Source organism: Aplosporella prunicola (assembly GCF_010093885.1).
Source record: "Aplosporella prunicola CBS 121167 unplaced genomic scaffold K452scaffold_5, whole genome shotgun sequence".
Classification (NCBI taxonomy): Eukaryota; Fungi; Ascomycota; class Dothideomycetes; order Botryosphaeriales; family Aplosporellaceae; genus Aplosporella; species Aplosporella prunicola.
This window is the reverse complement of record NW_022983533.1, coordinates 194,120-214,399: the sequence shown is the minus strand read 5'-3', so window position 1 is coordinate 214,399 and position 20,280 is coordinate 194,120. Positions and strand designations below refer to the sequence as shown.

The 20,280-nt window shown below is 58.2% G+C and overlaps 6 protein-coding genes across 6 annotated transcripts; 4 read left to right on the top strand and 2 right to left on the bottom strand.

Moving 5' to 3' along the window:
* Positions 1–61: 61 nt before the first annotated feature.
* On the bottom strand, positions 62–2,093 carry K452DRAFT_284297 (uncharacterized protein). Its single transcript, XM_033539923.1, has 3 exons — positions 1,955–2,093; positions 944–1,882; positions 62–891 (listed from the first exon to the last, which is right to left on the bottom strand). The coding sequence occupies exons 1-3, from the start codon at positions 2,055–2,057 to the stop codon at positions 227–229; spliced, it is 1,707 nt and encodes a 568-aa protein (XP_033400628.1). The 5' UTR covers positions 2,058–2,093; the 3' UTR covers positions 62–226.
* A 200-nt stretch (positions 2,094–2,293) lies between these two features.
* Positions 2,294–2,700, top strand: K452DRAFT_284296 (uncharacterized protein; the record flags this gene model as incomplete). Its single annotated transcript, XM_033539922.1, has 1 exon — positions 2,294–2,700. One exon carries the CDS (start codon positions 2,297–2,299, stop codon positions 2,645–2,647), a length of 351 nt encoding a protein of 116 aa, XP_033400627.1. The 3' UTR covers positions 2,648–2,700.
* A 3,404-nt stretch (positions 2,701–6,104) lies between these two features.
* K452DRAFT_305872 (uncharacterized protein) lies at positions 6,105–10,000 on the top strand (the record flags this gene model as incomplete). Its single annotated transcript, XM_033542933.1, has 5 exons — positions 6,105–7,257; positions 7,317–7,731; positions 7,780–8,134; positions 8,194–9,263; positions 9,334–10,000. The coding sequence occupies 5 exons, from the start codon at positions 6,105–6,107 to the stop codon at positions 9,998–10,000; spliced, it is 3,660 nt and encodes a 1,219-aa protein (XP_033400626.1).
* A 1,215-nt stretch (positions 10,001–11,215) lies between these two features.
* Positions 11,216–13,813, top strand: K452DRAFT_356267 (uncharacterized protein). Its single transcript, XM_033546034.1, has 2 exons — positions 11,216–12,364; positions 12,418–13,813. Exons 1-2 carry the CDS (start codon positions 11,283–11,285, stop codon positions 13,562–13,564), a joined length of 2,229 nt encoding a protein of 742 aa, XP_033400625.1. The 5' UTR covers positions 11,216–11,282; the 3' UTR covers positions 13,565–13,813.
* Positions 13,814–16,358: 2,545 nt separating this feature from the next.
* On the top strand, positions 16,359–17,148 carry K452DRAFT_132058 (uncharacterized protein). Its single transcript, XM_033535296.1, has one exon. It carries the CDS (start codon positions 16,488–16,490, stop codon positions 17,085–17,087), a length of 600 nt encoding a protein of 199 aa, XP_033400624.1. The 5' UTR covers positions 16,359–16,487; the 3' UTR covers positions 17,088–17,148.
* Positions 17,149–18,067: 919 nt separating this feature from the next.
* Positions 18,068–18,967, bottom strand: K452DRAFT_284290 (uncharacterized protein). The gene has a single exon (XM_033539921.1). The coding sequence runs from the start codon at positions 18,678–18,680 to the stop codon at positions 18,240–18,242; it is 441 nt and encodes a 146-aa protein (XP_033400623.1). The 5' UTR covers positions 18,681–18,967; the 3' UTR covers positions 18,068–18,239.
* Between the last annotated feature and the right edge of the window lie 1,313 nt (positions 18,968–20,280).

Below are 20,280 nucleotides of genomic sequence, written 5' to 3'. Positions count from 1 at the left end.
GTGGCAGATGAGATGAGGTGCGTTGTTGCGCGTATGCACAATAGCTTGCTTTTGCCGGATGTGGCGGGGCGTCGTTTGCGCTGCGTGCAAACCAAGGATTGTTCGTACGTACCCGCGCCTTCTAGCATCGCAAGGCCTCTCTCGTCTAGTTATATCCACAGATGGCTGATAATCTACGCAACAACACCGCATCCTCATGACTCGTCTCTCAGCTTATTCCGTACCCTCATAGCTCATCCCTGACCTTTTTCTCCTGCGCGGCAGCTTGGGCTTGGGCCTGAGCCTTGCACACCGCCGGTGTGCCCACCTCCATCCTGTACACACACTTCTCCTCCTCTCTGATCTTCCAGATCTCGTCCTTCTCGGCGCAGGCCAGGATAACGGTCGTGCTCCGGTTCGGTCCGTTCCAGCAGTGCTGGCCGTTCTCGTACTTAAGAGCGATACGCTCGCCGGAGCCCAGGCCCTTGCCGTCAGGGCTTACGTCCTCATCAACGGTGACGGTCTCAAAGCGCGCAAAGTTGCCCATTCCAGTGTTTGCACCGCCCTTCTTCGGCTTCTGCGTCGTCTTGCCCATCCAGCAGAGTTCGTACGTGTACTCACCGCTGTCTTGGCTGATGCATTGATCCTTGAGTGCGCGGAACACACCATCCTCACCATAGTCCTTTTCGAGATCGCTCTTGTGATTCTCAAGGTCCTTACGGTCGTTGTTAAGGTCTTTCTCGGCCGAGCTGAGGCGCGATTTGGCTTCTGTCACCTCCTTGGACTCGGTGCCAGTCGCTTCCTTGTTGTCGGCAAGCAAGCCATTTTCAATCAGCCACACGCGGGCATCGCGCAGCTTCTGGTCAACCCAGCTGCGAAGGGGCTCAGGAAGAAGTTCCTCGAATTGGTAGACTGTTTGGTTCTGTTAGTCACAGTTGCGCCTGTGAACATGATTTTTACTCACCCAGCTCTGCCTCGACTTGCCCAAGGTTTTCGAAATCCTCCCACTTGAGGCCGTTCTCGCTGTCGGCTTTCAAGGCTTGGTCAAGGTCACGCTCGCGTGCGGCATCGGTGTCCGGGGCCTTGCCGCTGGCGGCATAATCCAGCCAAGACTTGACGGCGCGTTTGACGCCCTCGTCGTTGAAGTTGGGGTTGTACTCTTCGCTGAATCGAGAGAGGACCTCCTCGAGCTGCTTGACTCTCTCACGGGTGGAATCACGCTCCTCGCGCACCCTCTTTAGAGACTCACGGAGCTCATCCATCCTTTGACGAGCCAGACCAGCCAGCTCAGAGGCCTTGTCACCACCCTTGGGCCCCTTGACAACCTTGCTCCTCTCCCGCCTTTCCGTTTCAGCAAGTTCCTTCTGCAGATTGGCAACTTTGATCTCATGGCCTTCAACCTGAGTTCCAAGCGTAGAAATGCGGTCCTCGACCTCTTTCTTCAGCCTAGCGGCCTCCGCTACGAGCTCCTTCCTCTTCCTGTTGGCGGCACTCAATGACTTTTGTCTCTGCTCGTCCTGAGCACGCCATTCCTTGCCAATCTCCTTACACTTATCGGGACATTTGACACCACCTACCCCTTCCCATTCATCACTGCCATCACAACAAGCCTGGTAGTCACAAATGCCATCATTGACGCTTGTGAACGGGACGTAGCTTGGAATATGACCCTTGTTCTTGCAATAAAACCCGGGCAAGGCAATTGTGGTATTTATATCATCACTGGTGATGTCGTCCGCAGAGTGGGGGGAAAGTGGAGAGAGGTAAGAGCAGGCGGCGGTGCCAGGCTCGTCGGAGCCATCGGGGCAGTCGCAGTAATCGTCGTTGATCTGCGACAGCGAGAGCTGGAGGGAGGGGTTGGAGATGCAAGTAAAATGGTCAGGGTCCTTGTAGAACTTTGCAACTAGAAGCTTGTTAGCGAGTGATCGATTTCAATAGCTATGGTGACGTTGAAAATCAACGAGCTCTTGCGTACATTCCGGGCCAACTCCACGAGGGCGAGAAGATTCCGCGGCGGTAGCAAGTGGAACAATAGCTGCACCGGACAGCAGCAAAGCTTGGAGGGATGCGCTCCGCATAGTGGGCTAGCCTTTGCAATGGGCTGAGGGAAAGTCTGGGGATGCTTTGGAGCTCTCGAGGCCAGCTTGCTTGACACTTGTGACGGGTGAGGCCCGTGCGTTGCGGAGACATCAGGGACTTGTTTTACCACGCCATGGCCAATGGGCAACACAACAACAATTCATCACGACGGCCTTTTCATCAGGAAGTTAATGAATAGTAGGTAATTAACGGACATAGCTGCATATCCCGGTCACCAATGTCTGTGCTCTGTGTTGCAACTCTCGCATACCTATGTCGGCATGTGCAGCAGGTAGGTCTTGCCTATAATGAAAACAATGCCTTCCGCATTCCGGTAGAGACACTTCTCCGTCATTCAAATGGACCAAATTCCTCTCTCAAGCTTTTTGACTATCGATTCTCCTCGCATACGCACATTTCTTCTTTTTCCGTCAGTCCCTGGACCTACCTATTGACAAGCTTATTTCCCGCCATTCTACCCTTCAACCATCACCCTGAAAGTCAACAACCTAAAAGGGCCCTGCACTTGAGAACTCGCCACGTCGAGTCCAAGGCACAGTGGTCATCCAAATACCTGGTCCAGGCTTAGCTTCAGATATGGAACATCCTTTGACAGGACCTCTCGGTTCATCCATCCACGGCAACGACCTCGATAAAACCTTCAGCCGCGCCGCGTCTGACCCAAATGTTAATGTGGAAGACAACCAGCCTCTGCTTACCACAGAGGAAAGGGATGATCATAACCTGAGTAGGCAGCTTTCCGAAGGCCAGAGGAACCGGAAGTTCTTAGAGGATGAGGCAACGGAATCTCGGCTCAGATGGCCTATTAGGCACAACTCGACTTCCGCAGACCCCATTACACGCGCCAGGCGAATGAGGCGGTTGGAAGGTGTGATTACCAAGGCCAGACATCGGGAATCTCCACGCCGAACGTCGTCGTTGCCTGAGCAAGGCTCCATACGTCGTGTGCGAACGGCCCCAACACGGACTTCCGCAGCCGTTACACCAAAGTTTCTGTGGTTTACAGGAAGCTCAAACAACTCGACTGGCCACCTCTTGCGCCGCGCTGGCCATCACATCAGGGCGAAACCTCGTCCGGAAGATGCATCACCTGTTCTGATGCCAGTAGAGGAAAGAAATAATACCCCTTCCTCTGCCCCAGCCTTGTCAGATGAAAAGTTCAAGGACAGAACACCAATCGCCCAGATTGGCGGTCCAGGCGTCCAGCAACAAGGCCGCCGTCATTGTTTCCCTGCCTTACATCTATGGGTCCATCGCAAGAACGGGTCAGATACAGAGGCCGCTTTATCTCGTGCCACGGATTCATCTTCGTCCGAATCCCAATCTATCAAGGGTGCTGCTGCTGACACAGCTACAACCCTCACTGATGTCCACGTTTTGCCAATTACCCCGCAGGGTGATAAGGAGCTCTGGTTTGCGACCTCTTCCAGCAGCGACCACGAATCTCCCAGCCCTAGCATACAGGTGGTGGAATCAGGTCACGGCACGTACGAAGTCTTTTGGGACGAACCTTCACCCACTCAGGATGACGTACCAGATGAAGAACACCAGGATGAAGACCACTCTGTTGTTCCTTTAGCCGAAGATGTAGAGGCAGGTGGATCACCATTGGGTCTTTCACGTGTGGATTCGAAGCTTAAGGAGTGGTCATCCAGTCGCAACGCACACGTCTCTGGAAAGAGCAAAAGCCATCCTCGGTTTAAGTCATATGTCGAGGTATTCCAAGAGCCAGAGGAACCGCAATTCAATTTCGACCCTGACGATTCTGGTATCTCTATGGCCCCTCCCAACAGCAAGCTACACACACCAAGTTCATCCGGCCATCAATCTCGGCTTCCCTCACGCCAATTAAGCGAAAAAGGCTCCGATAAGTCCATCTCTCCATCTGACTCCGAGGCATCAGAGCTGGAAGAAGAAACGTTCACAGCTCCCCGACGACTTGAACAAGTCCAGGTACTCAGCGGTTACCACAGTCCCCGCCCCAACAAGTCTTTGCGGCCGTCCGATCGCCGGAGACAGCAGTCCCGCAGCCTTTCTGAGCTATCTGATGCCACCGATGACAATCCTCTTTTGCAGAATCATCGAGATTCGGTTGCCCTTATGCATGAACGTTGCATGGGCGACTGGGCTAACAGATATGCTCCTCGAGACTCTATTTCTGTGGCAAGGGATCGAATCACAAGAATGCATGGTCAGCTTGAGGGGATGAGGGGTCCAGTGACGGCACCGTTGGACATCCCCCGTCTTCAGCAGGTCACGTTTGTGGGTGGCTTGAGTCCAATTCCAGATGCAAGCCCGTCAAACCCAAGGCATGTGCTGGAAGAAAAGCCGAGCATTGCACAGATCAGCAGGTGACAGTAATTTGGTACTATTAAAGGACGACACGGAGTTGCCGACAGCCATTGTTTCTCAGATACTCTCGACTTGCTGTTAGGCCACATCGTACTGTATCAGGCTCTTCCGGTTTCAATGCTGCCAATACTCTGTGCACCAATGCTGATTTCCTAATGGTGGTGCAGTCAGTAATACAGAATCGAATCACTTGTGCTATTGGATAAGAAGCGACAAAGAACTAATATTTTCTCACGCTGTCCTGTTTTGTATTTCTTTTAAATATCATGCCTCTTCGCTGTCTTGGCGGTGAGCACGAGTTCACCGGTGCATTATGCCACTCCGTCACCAGCCTCGCACAAGGCAGTGTACGTCAACGTCTAAGCCACAGGCGCCACACCACCGCCCCTCAGGTTCCCTATGATTTGTCCAGGGGTCATGCATGAAGCTGTCAGCCAGATGCACGCATCTCCGGACGTGTCTTATATCCGGACGTAGCCGGATTGCACAGCGGGAAGACCGTTTGTATGACGGCATGAATGAGAAGCTGAACAGGTACAAGTTAGCCTGGATAATACAGAATCCATCGACGCCATTGGTAGCCAATTGCTCGTCATTGGAGAGGGAAGAGAAATGGCCCCCTTGAAGCGACCCGAAGCATCACCGGCCACTCCGGTACAGCCAACACTCGTTCCACGCAACCTTAATTTCACCGCCACAAAGTCCTCAGCTGGCTCCATGCAACGAGGCCTCGACCTCGCCTTTAGTTACCTACGACGCGTGCTCGGCTGCAGCAGCAGATCCTGTCTCAGCGGCGTACGCCAAAGTGCGCCTCATTTGCTGGCTACTGGCGCCGCTTCGAGGGCGGCGTAAGCTGCCGCAGCCTTGCGCTGTCGTTTGGCGCGAACCCTCCTGCCCCGTGAGGCAATAGTTAACGGGGCATACATACATGAAGAACGCCATGACGATGGTCTCTGATTCGCTTCACGAGAGCTTGCCAGAGGTCCAAGTGCTTTGGGACGGATCGCTTGGCGTATCTACCCTCGAGAGTAAATGCTGCACACATTGGCGTTCGGGATTGCCGACGGGGCGTGGAAGGATTACCCTCCACGTCTGCAGGGCTATTTCCTTATTTGCCAATAAGGATCTGTACGCTTGTTGCGAGTCCCGTTTCGCGCGTCAAGTTGCTGCGATACACAACATTCTCCACACTTGTCTCTTCTGGCCTTAGGACAACAAATATTCCCGGGTTTGTGGATGCAGACTACTGCAAAAGCATCTTACGGGGCACGCCCAACCTGTAGGAACTGGTGGAAGCCGTTCGTGCTGACGCCGATGCTGGACCTGTCTCATTGGACGCCTCGGCGAAGACGAGCCTCAGTCTCAGCTGCGTCCGAAACCGCTCGCTGTCAGCTTCTCGCCCATGCATATCCACAGTGTGGAATCTCGTGGCCAGGTAAGAAATAGTGGGGATTGGCTAGCTTTTCTTGGGCTGCAGTCTTCTATATTGCCCCCAGGATAAAACGCCAACTCGTGGGTTGATTGCACGGCGCAGCCATGCGGGCACAGACTCGGGCACGCCGTTCGCCTCAAGCTTGGAGGCTCGAGACAAGACTCTCTCCGCTTTGAAACTTGAGTACAAGAAGTGCTGTCGTCGCTCAAACTATCCTTCCACAACAGCTTCGACTGCAATCATGGCAATGAACCAATCCATGTCTGCCCTTCTCCTCTTCGCTGCTCTCACCCTCTTCCTCCTGTCTCTCTATAACCGGGTCGCGCTCTATCTGGCTCGGCGAAAGTACAAATTCTCCAATGGCTGCCTGCCATGTCCCTCTTACCCGCATAAGGACCCCGTCCTGGGCCTCGATATGCTCCTCTGCAACCTCCGAGCCGCACGCTCCCATCGCGTCCTCGACACGCTGACGCACCGTCTGCGCACATATGGGTCAACATACCGCAGTTTGCGCCTAGGGGCACCAGCTATCACGACCATGGACCCTGCCAACGTCAAAGCGATCCTGAGCACGAACTTCGCGGACTACGCCATCGCGCCATTCCGGGCACCGGCGCTTGGCCCCTTTTTGGGCGCGGGCATCTTCACGACCGACGGGCCGCACTGGGCGACCAGCCGCGCCATGATGCGGCCGGCGTTTGCGCGCGAGCGTCTCGCGGACCTAGCCGCCCTCGAGCAGCACGTGCAAGACCTGCTCGCACACGTGCGGCCGCGCGCCGCTGGCGCCGGGCCGGTCGAGGTCGACGTGCAGGACCTGTTCTTCCGGCTCACGATGGACTCGGCGACGGGGTTCCTGTTCGGGCGCAGCGTGCGCAGCCTGCGGACCGCGAGCAGCGGCGACGCGGACAGCCGCGAAGCGCGGTTCGCGGCGGCGTTTGCGGTCGCGCAGAGCGAGGCGATGAAGCTGCTAAGGCTGGGGCCGCTGCGCCGCCTCGTCTGGCGCCGCGAGCAGGTCCATGGCGTGCCTGCCGTGCGCGTCGTGCATGACTACGTCGACCAGTTCGTCGACGACGCGCTGCGCTACCGCGAGGCGCTGGAGCGGGGCGAGGCCAAGGAGGAGGAGCAGCAGGGCGCCGCAGACAGGAAGTACAACTTCTTGCACGAGCTGGCGCGGCACACGCGGGATAAGCGCCGGATCCGCGACGAGCTGCTCAACGTGCTGCTCGCGGGCCGGGACACGACGGCCTCGCTGCTGGGGAACCTGTTCTTTGTGCTGGCGCGGAGACGGGATGTTTGGGCGAAGCTGAAGGCCGAGGTGGCGCCTCTGGACGGCAAGCCGCCCTCGTACGAGCAGCTCAAGAATCTCACGTATGTCCGGCATTGTCTAAACGAATGTAAGCACTGCGCCTCGCAAGTAAGATGGTGTACGCAAGCTAATAAGCGGATTCATCAGCGCTCCGGCTGCACCCCGTGGTGCCGGCCAACACGCGCTACTGCGTGCGCGACACGACGCTGCCGCGCGGGGGAGGGCCGACGGGGACGGCGCCCGTGTTCGTGGCGCGCGGCACGCTGGTGTCGTGGTCGGCGTGGGCAATGCATCGCCGCGCGAAAGAGTTCGGGCACGACGCCGACGCGTTCCGGCCGGAGCGGTGGGCGGCGCCGTCGATGCGGCCCGGCTGGGCGTACGTTCCGTTCAATGGCGGACCGCGCGTGTGCGTGGGCCAGGGCTACGCGCTGACCGAGGCGGCGTATGCGGTCGTGAGGCTGGTGCAGAGCTGCGAGGGCGTGCGGGCCGTGGGCGACGAGGCGTGGGAGGAGGAGGTGGGCCTGACGTGTTGGTGTCGCGGCGGCGTGAGGGTGCGCGTGTGGTGATGTCTTGTCACAGTGGGCTCGGCGGCGTGAGATTGGCTCATCAGGCCGGCGGCGATACGCCCCCCACATGCGCGACTCCGCTCCATCCGATCGCTGCTAAAAGATGATGGCCGCCGTCTCCACCATGCACCGCGACTTCTCCGCCTACACTTTTCGCCGACGACGACGACATGCTCGCCGCCCTCGCCTTCGCCAAAGACTAGCCGGTCCCTCTCCGCCGCCATGCCGTCCCTCATGCTGCTGGCGCTGATTGTCGCCCTCGCCAGCGCCGTGACGATCACGCCGACCAACTCGTCCATGCCCACGGACGATGGTATCCAGCTCAAAGTTGTCGACCAAGGGGCCATGCACAACATTTCGGCCGTTGTGCCGCTGACCAACGCCGCCAGCCAGCTAGACGTAGGTGTCCGCGTTCAGTAGGTAATGTTGCCGCCAGCGAGCGCTAACCCTCAGCCCAGTCGGAAGGCGTGACGGGCCAGCTCTTCCTAGCGACAGACGACACGGCGTCGAATGTGACCGACAAGAAAATCGCCTACATCAACTGCGACGCCTCGGCCTACCCCGGCTTCACCCAGGCTTCGGATGTGCTGGCAACCGTGGTCAACGGCGGGGCGGCCGCCGTTCTCCTCTTCAGTCCCACGTCATCCTACTGCAATGTCTCGGACGCCGACGCGGGCGACAACGGCGCCGTGTACATTTACACAATGGTCGACGCGACCATCTCGAAGCAGGTGCTGACGGACCTCGACAAAACCGTCAACACCCCCAACGCCATGAGGTACCTGGTCACAATCCTGCCGCGCGACGGCAGCCACAGCAACCCGGACGGCGCCGACGACTCCAACGAAGACGCCAACACGTCGCCCAGCAACCCGCTGGGGCCATCGCCCTCCACCGCCGTCGCCATGATCATCCTCTACACCATCACGGGCATCATCACGGCCCTGTTCCTCGTCGTCATCGTCACGGGCGCGTTGCGCGCCCACCGCCACCCCGAGCGCTACGGTCCCGGCGTCATGGTCGGCCGCGGTGGTCGTGACGGGCAGCGTCAGACCCGCGCCCGCGGCATCGCTCGCGCAATGCTCGACACGATCCCGATTGTCAAGTTCGGCGAGCGCGCGGAGCCGGAGCCCAAGCCTGCGGACGTCGAGATGGGCGAGACGGGTACGGCTGCTGTGCAGGGCAGCGGCGACGGTGAGAGGAGGGGAAGCGCGGACGTGACAGATGACATGCAGGCTGCCGCCGAGCACAAATCTGGAGAAGCTGGCCAGGAGGCGCCCACCGCTCCCGCAAGCACCACTACCGCTGCTGACGGAGACGCTGTGACACCCGGCGCAGGCGCCGGTGCCGGCGTGGCCGCGGCCTCTACTGCTCCCACGACTGACGAGGCCGACTCGCAAGGCTGCACCATCTGCACTGACGACTTTGAGCGCGGCCAGGACATCCGCGTCCTGCCGTGCGACCACAAGTTCCACCCCGCGTGCATCGACCCATGGCTGCTGAACGTCAGCGGCACGTGTCCACTCTGGTAAGTCCTGCCCCAACACCACTCTCAACTCGCGCACAGAACAGACCACTAACGCCTGTCTCTTCCGCAGCCGAATCGACCTCCACCCCGCCCCGACCAACACCAGCGCCACGTCCGCGCAAACCCCATCTTCAGCCGTGATCCTCGCGCCGCCGCTCGATGCCGACGGCGCGGCGGCGGCGGGCGTCCCGCGCACGCATAACCACCACCACAGGCGCAGCGTGCGCGAGTTCTTGCATCTGCGACACCATGGCGATGCGGGGGAGCGGATGGCGGTGGCAAGGCGGATGGCGGGTGAGGGGAGAGGAGGGAGTGCAGGCGGCGCTGGCACCGAGGGGGCACTGAGGACGACGGAAGAGGAGGGCGATGGGGCTGGCGCGAGGAGAAGAAGTAGGCGGCTGAGTGGGCTGTTGTTGGGGGGTGGGAGGAAGAGAGGCGGTAGTGTGGCTGAGGCGGAGGGTGCGGCTGTTGCTGCTGTGCCTGTGCAGGGCGTGAGAGAGGAGGTGGGTGCGAGTGCAGAGGCGGCGCAAGCGCCTGTGCAAGAGGTGCCGCTGGCGAGGGAGCCGGAGCAGCAGCATGTGCGGCACCAGGAAGCGGAGCGGGCGCCTGAGGAGCAGCAACAACAACAGCGACAGGCGCAAGAGCAAGACGAGCAACCGCCCGCGGCAGGAGAAGCCACGGCCACGAGCGCAGCAGCCGTAACGCAGCACGAGCAGCCCAGCAGCGGCCAGGCTTGAGCAGCAATCCATAACCACCAAAGGACAGCGTACCTACCTAGCGTCTATGGCACGGCACGGCACGGCATGGGCGTTTGGCGGCCTCGTCTTCTCACCTCCACTCTTCCTTTCTGCTCCGGATCTGCGTTGTGCGGCGTCCTGGCGTCTTGAGCTCTGAGTCACTTGGTTTTACGCAGCAGCATGCCTAGGTACTTGCAGGCAGGGTTTGATGGGGTATTGCTAATGGTATTGGTATTGATATACCTAGGATGGATGAAGACTGCTGGTGGAGGCAAGGGAAGGCAAGGGAAGGGGAAAAGGACTTCATGCTGGCGGACTGGGGTGGATGGCGTTTATGGATATGATTGGGTTGGGTGCTGGGATACACAAACGGCCTACTTTGGCGGCTGGGAGGGAGTTAGGGTTACGAGCTATGAGTATTGAGGTATTGATTTATTGACTGGATTGATTTATTGAGGGAGTGAGTGGTTGGTTTAGCGACTAGGCATTGTACCCAGCTGCCTACCTATTTGATATCTGACGAGCGCGCGCGTGTGCCTATGTAATCTGGACAAGCCATCGCAGATAGACGAGCAACAACTTGGAACAGCCTCATCAATGAGTGTCCTGGTTTCAGCAGCTCAGTTCAGTTCAGTTCAGCTTGTTTGACACACACACGGACGCCTGCCCAAAGCTCAGCCCAAAACCGCGCGCCCTGCCACTGGTGCACGTACAATACAATAGTAGGTAGGGAGATAAACCACCTACGCGAGCTCCGATGCGCACGCGAGCGCTGCTCGGCATCTCGCTTACGTGTGCGGTTGCAACTTGCGTGCCCACCCGCGTACGTGGGTATCTATCTCAGATAGGAGAAGGCGCACGGCTGCTCTTTTGTGCGAATGCAGTAGGCGAGGCGGTCGTGCTTTGTCGTAGCTAATTAAAGCAAGTGGGTGGTTTTGCGTGCGCCTGTGCCTGTGCCTGTGCTTGTGCTTGTGCTTGTGCTGCAGGGCTGTCCAGTTAGGGCCGCGCGAGTCGTGCTGCTCGTGCTGCTGGTCTGTGAGGTGGAAGCTTGGATGGTGGTGGTCATGGTGAGGCTGTCATCGGGCGCGTCGGCGCTTCGGCGCGACCCGGAGGGTTACCTGGCTGTGCCCGTGTCATGTGTTGACGCGACAACATCACCACCAACCGGGCATCATCATCGCGAACCGCGACGACTGCGACTTAGGTAAACACTACCACGACACGGCCACGCCTACGACACGCCCACATACGCACGCACGCACGCCTACGTACACGCGCAACAATGGCCGACGGGCAGCGCTCCCCCAAACGCCGCAAGACGTCGCCGAACACAGCATCAGCAGCAGAAGCAGACACAAGCTCGACAACAAGCACCATCTTCCAGCCCCGCAACCAACTGCGCCGCACCCCGCCGCGCCGGCCCTCGTACCTCTCTCCCACCAAAGCGACCCGCGCGCGCTTCAACCCGGACCTTCTCGAGCGGGAGCGGGAGCGGGGAAGCCCCGCCGGCGCTTCGGGCGCGTCAGGCGCTGCTGTCCCTTCGACCTCGGCGATTGCTACGGCGGCGGCTGCTGGTGCGCGGAGAGCGAGTCGCGCGCTGGCGCCTGCGTTGGGCGAGGAGGTGGCTGCGGGGGGGAATGGAGATGGGGATGGAGATGCGGATGCGGCGAAGAGCAAGGGTGCTGGGGTGGGGGAGCAGGAGACCGCCCGCTTGCTGCCGAGTCGTGATATCTTGCAGCAGGCGGCTGCGGCGGCGGCGGAGGAGGGCACGCAGGGTGCTGGGACGAGTGGTGCTGTTGGCGCGGGAGCTGGGACTGGCGCGGCGGGGACGCTGCAGCCGCCGCCGGCTGCGTTGCAACATCCTTCTACTGGTGCTGGTGGTGCGGCAACAACGGCGGGGGCAGCGGCGCCTGCTTCCACGGACTCCGCGGGGCTTCCGGGGTATGCACAGTTGGGCTCGCCGGCTATGCAGCCCGATTTGCCGCCCAAGGAGGGCTTGTTCAACTCGCCGGGTAAGAAGCAGCAGCCGCGGAGGCAGAGGCAGTTGGGGCAGCGGCTGTCGTCGCCTTTTAAGCCGAGGCCAGCGTCGAGGGAGGGGGAGAAGGACAAAGGGAAGGCGAAAGATGCGGATGTGGTTGCGGGAGTGGGAGTGGAGGCGGGGGAAGTGAGGACGGAGGGGGTGGGGGAGAAAGGAGGGGTTAAGACTGCGGCGACGGCGACAGAGACGGATCCGAAGCAGAAGGAAAAGGAGGAGTTGCAGCAGCGGCTGCGCGAGCTGCGGGATGAAGTGGGCAAGTACGAGCGCGAGGTCGAGAGAGCCATGACCGCGCCGGGGGAAGAAGACGAGGACTGCAAGGACCTGATGTACGTCTCCCTCCCCTCATCACAAGGCAGCCACTAACCCCAACCCCACCCAGCGCCCTCATCAACGCCGCAGCGCCCTCGTCCCCGCCACCATCCCACCCCGCCCCGCCCCTCTCCACCCTGCTAACCGCCTTCCTCCCCCTCGCGAAACCAGTCCGTCCCCCCACACCGCCGCAGGACAAGGCCGACGCAACCGACCTACCCAGCCACGCGCCCCTGGACCTCGCCGACCCGCTCCCGTACCTCCGCCTCTTCTCGCCCTTCACCTTCGCCTCGAGCATCCGCATGGACACAACCCCGCTCGCCCAAACCGTCCACACCATCACCATGCGCGCCCCGCATAACGCGCTGCGCGTCGTGTTCGAGATGACGGTTTCCGTGCCCACGTCTACGTCAACGTCAACCACAACCCCCTGCATCACAGCCCTAGCCCTCACGCACCTCACCCCTTGGGCCGCCCCCGAACTCGGCCCCGTCCTCGCCGCCCGCGCCGCAAAATCCGACGTCTCAGGCCTCTGCGCAGCCGCGCACGCGTACTTTCGCTTTGCGGACCAGCGCGCCCGCGTCTGGGCCCGCTGCTGTAGGACGTTGGCGCCGCGGTGGGGCGGCATCGGCGCGGGCGGCGTCGGGGCGGGCGTTGGCGTTGATGCTGACGCTGCTGGTGTGGGTAAAGGCGCGAAAGCATCGACTGCGGCTGCGGCTGCGGTGGGACGCAAAGGCGAGAGAGGCACGGCTGCGGACGGAGAGAGGCGGGCTGTAGGCGGAGCAGGCGACGAAGACGAAGAGGTCTCCGGCATCGATGTCGATGTCGACGCCGACGCCGACGGCAACAGTAACGCCAACGCCCACTCCAACGCCAGTGCCGCGCAGGCGCCCTCCTCCACCACCCCTGCACCTGCTCCCCCCCTCCCCCGCCACGAAACCCAGCCCCACCTCGGGCGCGCCCACCTCGATTTCGGGCCGCCCGCGCAGCCGGCATCGCGCGCCGGCCCGCTACTGCGCATCCACTACACGCCAGTCTTTGGCTGGGCGGGCGACGTGAGCGCTGAAGTGAGGGCGGAGGCGGCGTGGCCGCCTGCTTGGGAAGAGACGGATCAGCGCGGCATGTTGGGGCGGGTGGGCGAGGTGTTTGAGGGGTTGGTGAGACGGGGGGGTGTGGTTTGGGCGGTTGGGGCGTTGGTTGGGGTTGTGTGTGTGTAGTGTGGGTTGCGTGTGTGGGAGTGGGGGGGAGGGGGGTTGTGCGAGTTGTTTGGTGTTGCTACCACTTATCATATCTTTTCTTCTTTTTCTTTCTTTTCTTCTTCGCCAAAACCGCTCTCGCAACGCCAATGAGTCTCTGATACTCCAGCCTATTATACCATGCAATACGCATCCCATCCAGCAGACAAAGCCAAAATCAAAGCCAACGTCTCGAAAATGTAATTACATACATACATACATACATTCAACGACACGACAGGTGGGCAAGAAGTCCGCACCACGCTCGCATACGAGGGAATAATACCTTATATTATAGGTAGGCGGGGGTTTGGGGAGTGAGGACGAGTTTGATGGCGTGTGTGAGCTTGCTGGGATGGGCTGATGAAAGGTGCGGATGACGCGATTCCTCTCTCACACACGCGCATATAACTAGCTCTCATCCAACCAAGCCTCCAACGCGTCTGCTTCTTGCACCACCACTGTTCACAGCCGGTTTCCAGACAGAAGATTAAGTCAAGGAACACAGGTTGGGGTGCCGGTTGCTATCTCGATAGATTTGCTGCGTCGTTTGTTGCTGTGGCGTTTGTACCTTGACTTTATTCCGCAAGGGTCGTGTAAACTGTAAAGACTAAAGAGGGCGATGATTGATAGTACTGTCTGTGTTTGATCATGTGTGGTAACTGTTGGTAGTAAAGCACGTCTGTTTGCCCTAAATATGGGTTACTTTTGTTTCGTTCTTAAGCTCCTTTTTTGGCGGATTGGTTGAACAGTTTAGTATAGTTATCTTTCTTGTTTCAGTGTCCGTGTCTTATACTGCTGGCTTAAGGGCTAAAGGAATATGAATGCTCGGTAGGTATGGTTTGTGTTTTCTTGAAGGTAGCTGGTTAGTAGTAATTAATCACCGCCTTCTTTTAGCGAGTTTATGGGCTCTTTATCACGTATACGTAAGCCTTGATGGTTGTTTGTATGCTTTGAGATTGATGGCGTACATTATTTTATTAAGATCCCGTAGAGTAATAATATGTCTTTATTCTTCCCTTCTTCTTCTTCTTCTTCTTCTTCTTCTTCTTCTTCTTCTTCTTCTTCTTCTTCTTCTTCGTCGTCGTCGTCGTCGTCGTCGGCGTCGTTAAAATCTTTGCTAAGCGCCTCAACAGTGTCTTTAGATCTTTCGATCGTAGAAGTCCCCTTTCCCGTAATTTCGGATTTCGTGGAGATTTTTCTCCTCCCAATTCGGCCATTTCAGCTTGAATGGATGCCTATTTCTAGGAGCGCGAATTGTAACTTATAAGTGTTTTAGGCTGCTGTCGGTGCTTGCTGGTGTATATGTTCTTGGTGCTGCGGAATGTTGACCTAGTAGGACTCTTCTGGCCTTGGAAGTAGTAACGTTGGGTTTTTGGCTAGTGGTACATCTTATTAGTTTCATGAGGCTAGTTCTGTGCTTGGTATTTCGCGAGTATATAGCCCATACGGTCGTGTTGAAGCAGCGTTTTAGTCGACTGATGTTTCGATCGGTATAACCCGTTTTAAGCATTTGTATCGGTTACGAGCCTTCTGCAAATGGTAGTTCTGCTGATCATTATCCACTATGGATTATCAATCACTTATTCTGTATTTACCTCCTTGAAGCCCTTTACTATATAGTGCCAGTTTCACTGCCTCTTTGAACCTATATCATGCGATATACTTCGTCGCTAAAGCTCTGAATCACGTATTCGAGGCCCAATGTACCTATATCCACTTATCTCGTAATCACAAAAGCTCTCAGCATCCCGACTTTAATTTTAAACGTCCCAGAGCTAACAATTCATCATATAGGGCATCTTCGTCAGAACCACCTGTAAGCGGATTCACTATTCCATAAAATGTAACGGACTCAAAGCGCGCTACTTTCGAGCCGTGGCCGCGATACACAAAAATATAGAACTCGCTTTAATAAATATACCAGGAAGACATACAATGAGCGAATTACCAGACACTAGAGACTTCACTATACTGCAAACACCCTCAACTTCTGTCCAAAAACATGAAAGCCATATGAAGCATGAACCCAATCCGTTTACCTATATGCTATTCCATGCTCGAAAGGAAAGTGTCCCAATTCCGCCTCCACCAAAGCAAGAGACCAAGAGTTGCCAAACGTAACCACGCCTCCGATCAGGATGTCTATGTATCTTTGACATCGCGCTTCCAGCCTTCCCCAGCAGTCCGTTTCGTCGGTATCTGTAAACAGCACAAGTCGAGTGCGCCAGTTGAGCTGGTAGACCATACAGCTTCGACGTTTCCGAACTGCCTGTATACTTTTTATAAAAAATAAAAATAAAATAACAAAAAAATAAATAAAACAATAAAACAAATAAAAGGATCAGTCCAGCCGTCTATGCATATAAACACTCTCCCTCTAAACCCTCTGCATAACACAATCACACAAACCGCCCCTCCCCCTTTACCACACCAGCAACCACGGCTCACCGACTCAACGCCTCACCATCCACACACTCGCCGCAAAAACCCACACCCATACCCCAACCCAACAAACCGACTCAGACCCAGCAGCAAGCGCCCACGCGCTCCAAGAGCCTCACCCCGGACCGAGCAAAACTCGAGCAGCGGTGGAGAGATAAATACGATAGGTAGGTAGATAAGCACGCAGCGGCACGACCGCATCTCGCCCTGTCAGTGGCAACGCCGCAACGCCCCTCGCCGTCAAGAGAGATGCACCGTCCAGCTCGAACGGGGAGGGTACCAAGTAATCCGTAGGCCGTAGGAGTACAGATTACTTCTCCTCTCGCTAGGAGTAGCGACACAGCCGAGCCCCAGCCACAAGTGCAAAGGGCTTCGAACGCATACATGCCGCGAACACCCTAACTGGCTTTCTTTCTCTTTCCAGCGCCATCTGCCATTGTCTCGCTGAGCGGTGGCGGTGATGGACGTGAGAGCGTACAGAGCAGCGCACTCCACTGCGCGCGCCACCGATCGCCCAGCAAGCCCGCCGCGATCGGAGCGAGCAACGAGCTCGCGATCGTCGCCGCCTCACCGCAGCGCCAGCAAGAGGCAAGAAGCGAGAGGCAAAAAGCCGATCGCCGCGGCTCTGCTCCGCGCGCACGGAGTGGCGTCGGCGTTGGCGCGGGAGGCGGGGCGCGGCAGTGCGGCTGTCGGTGAGCAGCGGGCAGCAAGGCAGCACCAGCAGCGCAGAGCGACGACAAGCCGAAGCTTACTTACCGCGTACCTACGCGTGCTACGCAGACCACAGCCAGCAGCAGCAGCAGCAGCAGCAGTAGTAGTGCTTCTACCGCACCCGCACCCGCTCACGAGGCCAAGACCATGTGCGCAAGCGATAACTATGTTCACGCCTCGAGACGTCGCGCGCCAGGATAAGCTTAACCCCGCGTCTCACGACGTATGCAGCAGCATGACATTGACAGGCAGCATGATCGCATACTTAGTTACGTCGTACGTATTGGCAAGGCGACGGCGTGCCTTGGCGCAGCACCCATGCAGCGTGCAGCGGGAGCGGCGCAGTTAGCTTCGCCCTCCGCATTTTGCAGTCTGTAACTACATCCATGGCTCGGTACGTACCGTACGTACCCAAGCAGGCAAGACGGCCGAAGCACCCGGTCGCCGGAAGCCGGAAGCCGGAAGCCGATAACATAACCACGGCGACGTCAGTGGTCGGGGCATGAAGGCATGAAGGCATGAAGGCAAGAAAGTGACGTCCACCGGCCCAGTCGGCGCTGCAACCAAACTCGATCAACGACACAACAAACGACGTTTACGTAGTAAGCACCGGCAGTGCGAACACGAAGCCCGTCATCGAGGCGAGAGTGAAAGTGGGGGAGGGCCCCTCCAAGTTCTCCAACACGAACACCGACGACGACGACGACGACGACGACAACGACAACGACAAGGCAGACGGCTGACGGCCTACCTACTTGCCTAGGTTGACGAGAGCAAGAGAGGGGGAGCAGGAAGCAGTGACGTCCAAGCCGTGCCAGGCTCGGCAAAAGGAACAAGGACGGATCGGCTGATCTGCCGATTTCCATTGGGGATTTTCATCGATCAGCGCGGTGGGGGGTGGAGCTTTGCTCGCTTTAACCAACGACTCCGTACGTACCTTGCGATTAATTGCTTGCTTGCTTGCAGGCTTGGAGTAGTTAATGAGGGGAAGAAAGGACGCGTGGGAGCTGGGACCCTGGTGACTTACATAGGTAAGGGCTTTTTTTTGTGTTAGAACTGCCCGGTGAGTGCAAGGTGGAGGCATGCGACCGCTGTTGATCATCGCTGTCTGAGCGTCCATTCCGCGAGGTCTTGGCTTTGGCTTTGGCTTTTGCTGCACGCGATGCCGCGATGCCGCTTCACCGTTTTGTTTTCTTTGGGAGAGTCCTTTAGTGTCATTGGCATAGTGTTCACCGGAGATGCTAGCTAATAACTGACTACCTACTAACTTAGTGATGAGCAGCAGCAGCAGCAGCAAAATCACAGCGCAAGCACAAAGACAAAAGAGGTCGATCGAGCGATTAGGATTACTACATTAAGGAATGTGGTCCACTCAGCCCAGCATTTTCCCATCCGATGCCATTTTCAACCGGCAATTAACGTTGATTCGGAACCATCGTGACCAAAGAAATCCGCCCTACGTTCTCTTCTGTCTTGCAACAAAAGACCCTGCGCCTCTAAACTACTGGCCGGGAAGGTTCTGGGGAGCGTAGCTCTGGTCGGGGGCGACGGCCTGGCCGTTGACAAGCTGCTTGTCGGTGTAGGCCGGGTAGATGATCTGCTTGCCGTTGGTGACGGCGAGGGTGGAGAAGCCGGCGTCGGGGCCGAACTGGCCGCTCCAGCCCGAGGAGATGGTGTAAGGGCCGCAGGCGACGGAGTTGTAGTCGGTGCGCGAGGCGGGCTGGCCAGAGACGTCGTAGGAGCAGGCCTGGGGAGCGCCGTTCTTGGTGTCCACGGAGAAGGAGACGTGGCACGACGTGTCGGCCTGGTTGCACGAGCGCGTGAAGCTCTTGATCGTCCACTGCGCAGCCTGGGTGTCGGTCATGAGCTTGTCGGCCGGGGTGGGAGCGGCGGCAACGACGGTGGCCATGATGGCGGCAATGAGGGCGTTGGTGAACTGCATTTTTGCGGAGAGGTTGGTTGTAGGTTTGGAGGTAGAGAGAGAGAGTTTGATAGAGTAGTAGATGTGAGGAGCTGAGGATTGCTGATGAGATGATGGAGCCAGAAGAAGACAGAAGCCGGGCTTTATATATTCGAGCGGGCAAGGGATATGTCAAGAGACAGCAAGCAAGCACAGCCCAAGACGAGCTAGCAAGACCGCTGAGATGCGGAGAAGGAGGGCACCGTGCAGCAAACACGAAGTCGCAGCGCAGTGCCACTGCCATCACACGAGGCCCCGGCGGGCAGGCCACTATCCCCAGACGTCATCCAGAAGGCGACAAGCTCGGCCGCACTGTGCAAGGCGCGGTATGCAGCGATCATGTGCTGGCGCCAAGCCTCGTATCGCGCTCGTGTTGACTCTGGATAGTGCCACCCACCGGCTCTGGAGTAGGCAATTCAGGCCCGTCGTATTGTCTAGTTAGCCTGTCGCAGCGTTGCCGCCACCGATGCAATGTTCTACGCCTTCTACCGAGTACCATGCGCGTGAGGTCGCTTGACGGCTCCGCTGCTTGCCTGCCTGCCTTGGTAGGTAAAAATAGAGGCGGGACGCCTCACCCGACCGGCGCGCCGCGGCACTAACGATGTACAGTAGCCCGGATCTGTCGGCCCAGCCCTCTCACGCTGGGTGCGGGGCCCTCGCGCCCTCGCCCGACAAGCCGACGAGAGTTCCAGAATGCCATCCAGCTGTACGAACCCGCAGCAGCCCCTATTGCCTCTCTCTTTCTCTCTCTCTCTCTCTCTCTCGCGAGACCGAGACCGAGAACCATCCGCTCACGCATGACAGACTGTTTGTCGCTCACGCGGCCGCGGCCGGTGCATCCGCCTCGCAGCGCATCACACCTCAGCGTGCTCAGCAATGGATGTAACCACCCACCCACCCCAAACCCAAACTCAAATCCAGCCTCAGCAGCGGCAGCCCGCCTAGGTGCTGCAACTTAATGCTGCTCGCGCATCCAGCAAGCTCACGGGCCGCGCCCGTTTAGTTCCTTGGGTTCCTATGGTGAGACACGAGAGCCCGGTGTGGCGGTCGGAGCTAGATGGCCGATAACGCGCCTTACAATCTTCTGCGCGGGCGGGCAGTGTGGCCGCAAGGCCGTTGAGGTGCCGTGATACGAGAAAGACAGCTGTACGAGAGGGAGAGGGCAGGTCCGCCGTTTGTGCGTGCGTGCGTGCGTGCGTGCGTGGGTAAACAGGTAGGTACAGTAAACATGGAGGCAGCCCCTTTGCTCGCGCAGTCCAGCCCAGTCCAGTCCAGTCCAGTCACCCCCAGCCAAGTCAAGTCATGCATCCACGCTGCTAGCACCCCCTTCGTTTGTTTTGTTTTGCCCTGTCCGACAGTCCATCAGTCCGTCAGTCCGTCCGTCCGCCGCCGTGGCGCGCGCGTGTGATGCCCATTGCCACCAGCCGCTCAAACTATTGTATTCGTGTACTGGTGTTTCTTTTTGTATTGCGTTGGCCAAAACACTGCCTCTCCCACTCCTACCACAACCACCACCACCACCACCACCACCACTACCACAAATGTCTACGTTTCCTTTCCACACTAGTAGGTACGAGCTACT

Coding starts and splice junctions, on each gene's coding strand:
- K452DRAFT_284297 (XM_033539923.1), bottom strand. CDS start 2,057: ATGCGGAGCGCATCCCTCCAAGCTTTGCTGCTGTCCGGTGCAGCTATT. Junction 1,883..1,954: donor TCGTGGAGTTGGCCCGGAAT/GTACGCAAGAGC, acceptor ACAAGCTTCTAG/TTGCAAAGTTCTACAAGGAC. Junction 892..943: donor GCAAGTCGAGGCAGAGCTGG/GTGAGTAAAAAT, acceptor AGAACCAAACAG/TCTACCAATTCGAGGAACTT.
- K452DRAFT_356267 (XM_033546034.1), top strand. CDS start 11,283: ATGGCCGACGGGCAGCGCTCCCCCAAACGCCGCAAGACGTCGCCGAAC. Junction 12,365..12,417: donor GAGGACTGCAAGGACCTGAT/GTACGTCTCCCT, acceptor AACCCCACCCAG/CGCCCTCATCAACGCCGCAG.
- K452DRAFT_132058 (XM_033535296.1), top strand. CDS start 16,488: ATGGACGTGAGAGCGTACAGAGCAGCGCACTCCACTGCGCGCGCCACC.
- K452DRAFT_284290 (XM_033539921.1), bottom strand. CDS start 18,680: ATGCAGTTCACCAACGCCCTCATTGCCGCCATCATGGCCACCGTCGTT.